Source organism: Halyomorpha halys, unplaced genomic scaffold (genome assembly GCF_000696795.3).
Source record: "Halyomorpha halys isolate HHAL.00 unplaced genomic scaffold, Hhal_1.1 Scaffold312.1, whole genome shotgun sequence".
NCBI classification, from domain to species: Eukaryota; Metazoa; Arthropoda; class Insecta; order Hemiptera; family Pentatomidae; genus Halyomorpha; species Halyomorpha halys.
In genome coordinates, this window is record NW_027105402.1 from 209,949 (window position 1) to 221,035 (window position 11,087).

General features: G+C 30.0%; 1 protein-coding gene across 2 annotated transcripts; it reads left to right on the forward strand.

Annotated features, from left to right (window-relative positions):
* The first annotated feature begins 1,638 nt into the window (after nucleotides 1-1,638).
* Nucleotides 1,639-9,800, forward strand: LOC106681157 (dynein axonemal light chain 4). 2 transcript variants are annotated; one of them, XM_014421330.2, is made up of 3 exons: nucleotides 1,639-1,843; nucleotides 1,979-2,062; nucleotides 4,709-5,170. In XM_014421330.2, exons 1-3 carry the CDS (start codon nucleotides 1,781-1,783, stop codon nucleotides 4,931-4,933), a joined length of 372 nt encoding a protein of 123 aa, XP_014276816.1. In that variant the 5' UTR covers nucleotides 1,639-1,780; the 3' UTR covers nucleotides 4,934-5,170. The 2 variants fall into 2 exon arrangements, with proteins under 2 accessions (XP_014276816.1, XP_014276817.1); XM_014421331.3 differs by lacking the exon at nucleotides 4,709-5,170 and adding an exon at nucleotides 5,207-9,800 and having other exon boundaries at nucleotides 1,669-1,843.
* Nucleotides 9,801-11,087: the final 1,287 nt, after the last annotated feature.

Genomic DNA, 11,087 nt, shown 5'->3' on the forward strand with positions numbered 1-11,087 from the left:
GACAGAGTGGTTCTACCCTTGAACAGCCTTAGTCTCTTAGGAGGTGTCTTTTGGGGCCTTAGTTATTTAGCTACCATAATTACATATAAATTTATGATTTTTTTTGGGAGGTAAACTTAGATTTATCTGTTCCACTCGGTACCAGAATTTCTAACACTGTTTGGAGTGCAGATTGGTGGCAGTCCAGAAGATGGCTTTGAAATTAAATGAAATGAAAAATATTTGAAGATCAATCATGACCATCTCCCTCAAATTTACGTAAGGTCAATCATCTATCTATAAAATGAAATGAAATTCTGATACATAGTCCATTTAGGAAAAAATGTGAATAAATTTTATGTAGACCAGAGCGGTATGGCCATATTTAAAATAAACTGAATATATGTGATAATAATGTTATTTACGTAAATGATGATAATATACTAGAAACAGAGAAAAAAACTATTTCAAATATTTACATATAATATGTACATAGGTATAATATAATATTAATTCTGATTGGAAAAGGAAAAGCTGGTTGAAAAGAAGGGATTAGAATGAGAGAAAACTTGGTGCATGGCGAACAATGGAAGATAAAGATTTCCAGAAAGAGGCAGCTTGTATTATAAAGAACTTGTCCAACAGAGCAGTTTGACTGCATGGAGAGTAGAAGACAGATGGACCGGATTTGGTAGTACAGGATTGAACGGATGTTTCATATTGTATGTTCTGTAGGATACAGGAGTGATATTGAGGTCTGATCACCTGGTACTAGAAAGAATCTTAGAAATATTGATACAGAGGTAGGAAGGTTTGAGCCAATTCAACTTGTTGTAATACCAGTTTAGTATATTTCTGATAATTCTGAATTTCTTTAGTTTATTATTCAGTTCACTTAAGAGTCCTCTATACACCAAATAGCCATAGTCAAATTGGGTAAAACTAGGAGTTGAAGGGTTTTGACTGGAAGAGGATAAAAGAGTCCATTGAATTGCTTAAAGAATGCTACAGTTTGACAGGAACTTAGCGAGAAATATGGTTTCCAGGAAAAGGTTTGGTCAAGATTGACTCCAAGATTTTGAACGAATTGTGAAATGAGATAGGGGTAATGTTCAAAATAAGGCTGGTTTATCCTAGGAAAGAATTAAGAAGAAGGTATCTGATTATGATGGCTTTAGTATTTTTAATAGGACTCAGCAATCTTCCTGTCAATCTACAAGAGTGTTGAGTGAGATTGCATAATATATTGATTTTATTATAACCCCAGGCAAAAGAAAAGGAAGGGTGATATAATATATAATTAAGTATCTGTAAGTGATAGACAATAGTTTTATCCCAACACGAGTTTTGGATCATCAATCATCATGAGTGACCATAGATCATCAAACATTCGAGTGAATGCAGAGTAGTGTCTATTTACTGTTCCAAAATCAGAACCCTACATGCTTCCGTCAGTTTGATGCTAATCAAGATTCGTGTTGGAACAGTTCTGAGAAATAGAACTGAAAACAACATAATTGTTAGAAAACCAAGAACCATACCAAAGTTTTTATTAATTCAAATAATAAAAAATAGTATATTTATACGTTTAACCTTTTTTTTTATAATATTTATATCTATTTATCATAAAAATGCGTATCATTTTGATATTTTGATTGGCTACATTATATTGATATGGCTACACTGAGTGCCTAGGAGGTTATTAATTTTTCAGTTTTGACAGATGTATATAGTTTGTTTTGTATTTGTGCGTTCATAAACTTGTTTTACTTCGAATTTGTTACAAGTGATAATTACTGTAATGGCTGAGGGTGAACCTGCAGCAGAACCAAAGAAAGTAGTTCATATATATCCATTAGTTGAGGTACATTTGAAAAATATTTTGTATTTAATGTTTACTAATTACATTTGTGCAGAAATCTTCCTGCTTTTCATTTACATTTCATTTTTTATTCAACTTCTATTTTTAAAATGATAACTTATGTTCTATGAATCGTAGAACTCAGACATGAGTGAAGATATGAAGAATGAAGCAATCGAGTTAATAGTTACAGCTTGTGAAAAATATTCTACTAATAATGAGGTAAGTACCTTCTATACTAGAACATCTTGCAATTTTTTTATACTGAATTTTACTTACAACAAAATTCCATACAAAGAAGAATTTATTCTAATTTAAAATTGTGTATTCTTGTACTAATTATTTGTCATTTCTAGGTTTTTTTATTTTTAACATGTTTAGAGCCATTTGTTTAATTTTTAGCAGATAAGATTTTGAAGTGATGACCATTCCAAAAATATATTTTTTGATCAAATTTCAAAATCCTCTATTCATTTAGTTTCTCTAGTAGTAGAGTTATATTTGTTTGCTTTTGTTATTACCTAGCAACACAATTTAATTTCTCACTAACTACTGTTTTTTATTGTTTTTGTTAGTCAAGTTGTTTATTTTATTTTAGATTTTATATATTATATGTATATGTATTTATATAATAATTAGTTTAAGAGGGCTCAATATAGTTTCTAAAAGTTTCAAGTTCTTACTTGAGTTCTGGTTATTATTAAATTGGCTCATACAGTACAGTCTTTCTGTTTTAAAACTATTCCTTGTATGCACCAAACAATTTGAACTTAGACCTGGTTCATGTTCAAACAAACCTAAAAGTTAAGCAAATATAGTTAACTGTTGTTAATATTTGTAAATCCACTGAGTTGGTTTTCAATTATAATAAGAAAAATAATCATTTTCTTGTTATTTGTTTTTGTAAAATTATAATTACATTCAAGTTAACTATGGCACCATTCCATCTTTTCTTTTAGTCCAAATAATTGTGATTGTTTAGGCTTAAATTTAGTTGTCAGTTGCTCCGATAAATTAGTTAGATTGTCTTTCAAATCATGTAAGTATAGTTTGATAAATACAATTTAAGACATGGGTGGTTTTCTACTCAATATGAAGATTGCTATTTCTGATTTTTTTTTTCTTAATTCTTATTCCTAGCGCAGGTAGTGGTATACCCTACTCTCCTTCTAAGCCTAGGTTTATACTATAAACCTTTATATTATATGTCTGGCGTTTGCATCCAGAAAATGCTTGTGCTTGTGAAAATACAGCAGCGTTTTCGAACCCCCTCTCCAGTTTGAGACAAATATCAAAAATGTGCTTCCTCCCATCTCTTGAGTTTAACCCATAGATTGATGAAGGATGTTGCTACTTTGTTTATTAGAAGCAGAAGGGCTATTGAGTGATGACAGATGTTTAAAAAGGTGAGCATTTCACCCATTTGACGACAGTGAACACCATAAATACTTATTACATTTGATAACAGCTGGATCAGCCTGTCTTGGTCTCCCATTTTATTCCTGAAAAAAAAACACTCAATTAAAAAAAAAAAATACACTTGAAAATACAATGTACTTCACAAGTTGCGAGAGGAGACCCTACCGCTAACATTGCAATAACATTGCCTATATTTGCAAGTGATAGGAGTGTGACGGTTGGACTTCCTGGTTGGGCATCTGGACACCAGTCCACTAGCAACAATGGTAGAAAATAATGGACGCACGTCTCGACGTTTAACACTGGATCCTAACCTGCCCAATACCTACATTTGCATCTGTGCATTCTGTTCGACTAGCTATTAATTGCTCTGTAGCGAGAGGGAGCAAGCGGTTTAGCCACAACTCACCAGAGCGCTACATCTCGAGCCTCACCGAAGTTCTCAAATTTACTTATTACTTCATTTTGTAAAAGACATATTTTAATTTTTATATATTATTGATGTCTGTACCTAACACTTAACTATATCAATAGAATGATTAATAAACAATATCAAAACAATGCACGAACCTATCTCAAGCAGACATGTACCGACCGCTTCTCGGTCATAGCCACATAGACTAGGCCTATAAATAAGGGGTTCTAAATCCCCCTCTTTGATCTTTGACCCACCTCCTTCCCAGGCCTAGTCATAGCACTGGTGGCGTACGTACACTCCACTTGAGATAGAGAAGTTCATTACTAATCTATTCTCACAAGAGTTGTTATTCTGTGTGCATACCCAAGATGCGCATACACAAGAGTTGTTATTCCGTCCACTTCATCTCGGCAACTAGTAAGCTGGCTCCTATCTTGACAGTTCTAGTCCGTCCGCTTCATCTCGGCAACTAGTAAGCTGGCTCCTATCTTGACAGTTCTAGTCCGTCCGCTTCATCTCGGCAACTAGAACTGTTACTCTACCTCAGACTCTCTCACCTAGACCTCCTCTACCTGTGTCAGTGTCCAGGGCTCATCCTCTGGCACGGCCTTCCTTTCTTACCTATTTTGAATACGCCTTGTCGTGGGCCTTCTGTTTACAGAATGCCACTTTAGTGGATATCAGGCTGGAGAACCGCCTAAGACCAGACAACCCCGACAGATCTGACAAAAAAAATGCTTTGTCTGGACAACACTGTATAAACCTAGGCTAAGGAAAAGTAAAGCCAAAAAGTGGAGGTTAGACCATGCCCTCTGTGCACAAGTTTATTTTAAGGTAAATGGGAATTTCTCTAATTTATGTAATTATCTGAAAAACTGTTAATATTATTACTGGTATGAATTGAACATATAATGTAGTAAATGCTGTTTTTAGTGATTTGGCTGATTAAATATAAAATATTCATTACATCGTTCTCAATAAATTCATGTTTTAATCAAGAAATTTATAAGAAACTCAACAACTGTTGACAGAAGACAGGTGGTGCTTGGTCCTTATTCCTCAGCTACTCCCTCAGTGTTCATAAGGCCCACTTTTTCTGGCAGCTTACCATCTTCATTATACTCTTTTTTTTCTGCAAAGAAAAAGAGTACCCTGCTTGGTCACTTCGTGGACAGGTAATTGCCATGCTAGGGTGTAAGAACCCACTCAGCAGTGATCAAATATTGTTTTTGAAGAAGTGGATAAGGCTTCTCTAGGTGACAACTCACTTCGGGTACCTAATATTAGCATAGCAAATACGAGGCAGTCTTATTGGTAAAAACCTAATGTTTTAGGAATTAAAGATTAAAAAAAATCTTTGAAAATGAACCTTTTGTGTTTATTCAAATGTTATTAAAAACAAATGCTGTATGATATCTGAGGATTATTTAAAGTTTAATTATACAGTTCATTACAATAAATTGAAGTTTCATTACCTATTAATCCAAAACAGAAATCATAATTCCTAATATTTAATGTAATGTTTTCAGCTAGCAGCAAGCCTTATAAAAGAACAACTCGACAAAAAGTTCGGCCCCTCATGGCACGCTATAGTAGGTGAAGGCTTTGGATTTGACATTTCTTATGAATGCAACACACTTCTATATCTATTTTTTGGTGGTAATGTAGGAATATGCATATGGAAATGTTGATAGTTAAAAAAAGTCTGAACAGAGTTGAAGTCTGAACATCAGTAAATGTCTTCGTAAGATCTAGTCCTAAATGAATAAATCATTTGATATTAAATTATAAATACATATCCCCAAGGGATCTGTTCATTTTTAAACTTCATAACATCGTTCATGAATTGTGATCTTATTTTATTGAAAATATTTTTAAATCTAGTGTACCTAGTGTTTATAATTCTTAAGATAATGGTAATGATAAGTTCCAGTAAGGAGATCATTCCATGTAATTTAGTGCTAATTCATGCATTAACACTTTACTGAATAGTTAAAATTTAAGATAATTGCGAAATATTTAATTTTATTCCAAGATATGATAACATTTAGCCTCAAAGCTCAATAATGAATTTAGCTAAAATAAATTGATGTACCTTTATAGTGTTCAGTTGTGAATAATGCATATTAACCTCAAACATTGCTTTATGGCTTTCATAAAGCACAATATTTATTCTTCCAAGAAACTTTTGTAGTGATATTTATAACGGATACTGAACCATAATTAATAATACCTTATGACAATTAAATTAGGTTTTACTAGTTGTTTAATAAATATATGTCCGTACAATCAAAACTGTAACCTTTGGTTAATGTTTTATGTATATGATGATACTTGAATTGCACATTAAAATTGTTAAAGAGAAGTAACTTCTCATTTTTCATCGTTAATGTGATTATAAATTAGTGATGTGGATTTAACGAATCCTAATATAGTATGGAAAAATGTTTTTTATGTATCCAGTTGTCAATCAGATAAAAGAAAAACAAAAAAAATATAACATTTTTAGGCCTTTTTGAAATAATATATCTTGACCATCCCTGAACTGGACAGTTCTAATGGTATATTGAAAGATTATATTTAATAATTTTATTTTCTGTTTCTGTTTTTGATGCCTGCTTCATTCTTCTAAGATGTCATTAATCTTTATTTTTTATTTTACTCTTGTTGTATGTAATTGGAGTTTCTAGTCAAATTCTATGAATATTTATTTTAATCCTTACCACCTTAGGTAATTTGATTTTGTCAAATTTTTTAAAGACATAAAGAAATTTGGTTTCATTAAGTTATAAGCATTGCTAAAAGTAATAACTGCATCAATTTGATAGATAATTATGATGTTTTTATTTTGAAGCTAATAAGCCATTGAGTAAATGTTTACTCCTCCCTGTTATCGTTAATTGGAGAATAAATTTCTGTTTAACTTGTATTATTTAAAAGGTGATTGGAAGAAGTTGTTGCTTGGATTCATAATGAATCAAATATTTTAAGTTAATATTTATTAGTTATAAATTAACTATTTATTTCAAATAATGAAAAATTATTTATTTAAATTATGCATACCTCATTCAATTGTTACCAATTGTGTTTTGTATCTAGTATTGTTTGAGTGTTTCAAATTTAATTTTAATGAGACCAAACAAGTCTAGTCTTTTTTTTCTAGTCTTTGTTATTTATTGAATTAAATTATTAGTGTTATAGTAAATTATTTGTATTGATTCGTTTAGATTATGATTTTCTTTAAGTTTTAATTTTTTATTTTGTTAGATTACTAATTTATCTTGAAAAATGTTCTGTTTTATTTTTAATATGTGCAATGGAGGTGACAAAGAAATTGTTATCTGTTTAAATATTTAATGCAATTCATCACTTTCTTTTTAAAATTTAGAGTATGATTAAGATGTTTTATACTTGTATATAAGTGGTTAGTGTGTTAAGTTACCTTAAAATGATTATATTTATGTAATTTTATTACAATTGATGTTGTTATATTGAAAGATGAAGCCAGTATTTCAATTCTTAGAAAAACTTTCCAGCAAGTCCGAAGTTTGCTCAAGACAGTTATCTTTTTAACTTTTACTTGGGAAAGAGGAGAAAAATTATACCAGACACTAATGGTTTTGAATCCTCCTCTCTAAAACTATTCAAAATCTTATATGAATAGGCACTGGCGAAATTAATTGTTGTGCACAATGGAATTTTAAAAAAATATTTTTTATTTGGATGCAATTACTTAACAATTTTAAATTTAATTTTTAAAAAAATAATAATAATTTTAATATTTTTCCTGACTGACAATCAGTGAGATGAATGGACTTTATATTGCTTAGCAAGATAATCGGAAGTGATTCAAAATTCCATGTTCAAGTTACTTCTTTGTGGGATACTAATAAATGAAATTCTTTGAAGTAATGTTCAAACCTTAGTATATTTGTGAATTTTGAACAATTTTTTTTCAATTTCCAGTAATAAACCCAATTTTTAAGGTCAGTCTATGTAGACCACACATTGCAACTCTTATATCTTAGATCAATCCATCATCATTTTTACTGTTATGGGCTGTTCCTTTGATTACTAAACTCTTGACTATTCTTTGTCTTATATTTGTCATTCATTAGTAGTTACTTTTTAATAACAAGGTTATCAATTACCTTTTTTTACCACTTTTTTTTTAAATAACCTATTATTTTTATCTTGGTGAGTGAACTTTTAAACAACTTTGTTGTTCAAGAATCCTGTCATTTTTCTGACATCTAATGGAACTAGATTGGTTGCTTGATACTTTTCCTTACCAGTTTTATTGGATAATTTGATTGTGTTATAATAAACTGCAAATATTATTAGTATCAATTTTAGATAGAATTATTATGATCATAAAATAAACTTGTTTGCATTTTTATTTTGTTTAATGAATTTACGTATTGTGTGGTAAAAAAAAAAATTATCTCATAGGATAAGGTATTTCAAATTATAATCAATGTAGTATATGAGTATATATGTCTGTTAAAGCTTTTCATTTAAAGACATTCTTAACAATAATAATAATAAAGGCCTAACGAGCCCGAAGGTTTGATGCCGATACCACCAATCACTCTCTACATACATCCTTCCAGTGAGGCCCCTCCAAACCCAATTCTACTAAATCAGTTTTATTGCAATCCTCCCATCAACATTTTGGTCTACCTCTCTGATGTTTGCCCGTCAGTTCAGTGTTAATTAACATATTAGTAAAAAAAAATCTTAGAAAGTGCTTCTCTTCACCTCGTACTCCTGGAAATTCTAATGTTAAAACTAATACAATTACATCAAGGATACCTCCTTATACAATATTTTGTGATTGCCGAGCATGCACCATTGCATTTCTAAGTGATTGTATGCCACTAGTTTGAATCCGGCCTAAAAGATTAATTTTTATTTCATGGCATATACCTAAGACGTGTATAAGCTGTTAAACCCAATACAAGAGAAAACAAAAACAAGTTTACTGCCCATTTATTCTCTAACCTAGAAGTAGAGGTTTACTGGTTAATTTTGTAACTATTTTTTAATGATTTAAAAATATTGTTACATAACAGGCAGATCATCAAGAACTGTATTGACTACATTTTTATATTAAAAGTTACTCTTTGATTATTCATTGAATTAATACTCTGTTGTTTAAGGGTTTGGTGAGAGCTTAGTTCATTACTTAAAATTATGTAATTACATCTTATCCATTTTATTACTTACATTTTCAGTCTTCTGCAGCAAATAAAACAGCTTATTTCTTTATATTATGCTTATTACTTTAACTATACAGGTCTGAATTAACTAAAAAAATGAAACCTACAGCCATTGTTTTACAAAAAAGTATATTAAAAATATTCAAAATAAAAAAAGTGATGATCATTAAACTATATTTGTATCGTATCAATATCTATTACTTATTCCTCCAGTGAACTGGCCTTGGTCCTAACTCCATCAGAGGTGTTGAGTATTTCACCAATGACATTAGTTTGTTTGCCTAATTTGCTTTAGGACAGCTTTGACCAATCCTAATATTAGTTTTTATTTGTAAAGTAAAGTTATCGGTTATCCTTTTGAGCTCATTTTCTAAGTTATACATTGAATATAACTATGTCTCGGTTACGTCATCTTGATTGAATGTTTGTGATATATTTCAACAAATTCATTAAAGATAGTTAATAATTACTGTTCTATAAGATCTCAATAGTCAGATATAATTGTATTGTAAATTTCTAGTCCAGCATAAACTATTTATTAAAAATCCAGTTTCTTCTATCTTAGTGATTGAGTTGAAAAAGTTCATTATAGGGGCTAGGGACCATCAATCAATTCATACCAGGGATTGAACCTTCATCATACCAACTATAGAAAAAAAAAATTCTCTTGATCTGAAAGAGATGATTGTTATGTAACGTTTTATGCCAAGGATGCTACAAAATGTGTATAAATACAAAAATACAAAAAAATAACTTTACAAATAGTGGATAATACTATTTGTAATTCTTATTATGTCAGCTGGTTTCATTATTTTTTTTTTTTTTATTAAATCTAGTCATGGAAATAATTTTGAATGTGTAATTTTATACATTAGAATTAAATGAATACATTCTGTTGCAATTGTTGTTATTTGTATCACCCCAATAATGATGATATTCTCCACTTTTGGTATGAGTTTTAAAAAGGCGGTGCAGTTACACCATTAACTCAAGGAATCAAGAAAATACTTTTTTTTTTGGCATGAATATTAAAGTTAAATATAGGTACATTAATGCACTAAGTTACATGAAATATAGTTACTTTGTTAAAATTGACTCTTTTCACACTTTTATTTTAGTTTTCATTTTTCGTTTTTTTTATTTTTGTACATATAAAACTACATTATGAAAAGCAGAAGTAGTTTGCTTAAATCTTTTGATAATGATTTAGAACACTCAGACTGCTCAAAATGCAAGGAAGAATACCTAAATGGTGGAGAAAATTCTATAAATTGAACATTAGCAAATGTTACATTAATACTGTGTGAGTAGATTTAAAGATAGTGAACTTATTTGGTCAGTAAAGTTGATAAACTAAATATTTCTATTTCTTTGTATCTGTGACAGTCATGCTAAACAAGAACATTGGAATATAAAGCAAAATCACACCAATGATTTTGGAAACCACATAACTCAAGTTGAATTGAAAGCATGGTCAAGTATTGTATCAGTTATGAAAAACATGTTCCGTATTTTAATACTGTAACAACAAATTTTGAGCTTTCTAACCTATATTGATTGTATTAATTTATTACATGTTTCAAAACATTTATTCTCATTAAGCTTTAAATAAACAATAGTTTAAATAAAACCTCCCTTCCCCCCACTCCTCCCCTTCCAAAAAATTAAAAGATTAAAACTTTTTTTCTGACAATGTAAGAGCCTTTATCTAAAAAACTAGAAGTAACTTGACAATGCTGATGTTATTGTCGTATTTTGAAGACTGAAAATATTCAGATTCGAGTTTGCAAACCTGTGTCACAAAATCGCTGTACTCTAGGCTGAATTTCTTAAACAATTCATAGAGGTTTGTAATATAATTATCATTAGGAAACAAATTAAGTAGATAAGAAACTAACATTTTTATTATTTAAAAATAAATCAATGGTATATGTAACAAAAATGCTGCAATATGAGCAATCAACCATTACCAGCTTATTCTAAACAACTACCAATGCTGGTAAGATCACAAGCAACTTCATTTTTATAAAAATGTACAATAAAATGTTAATTACTTGCAGTTTCTTCAGCTTACATTGACCTTATAATGACCTACCAACCATCTAAATAATTATAATGAAGTTGTATACAATCAAAATATAACTTGAAAAGCGTACAATATGAACAGTACCTAGCTTTTTAATCTCTA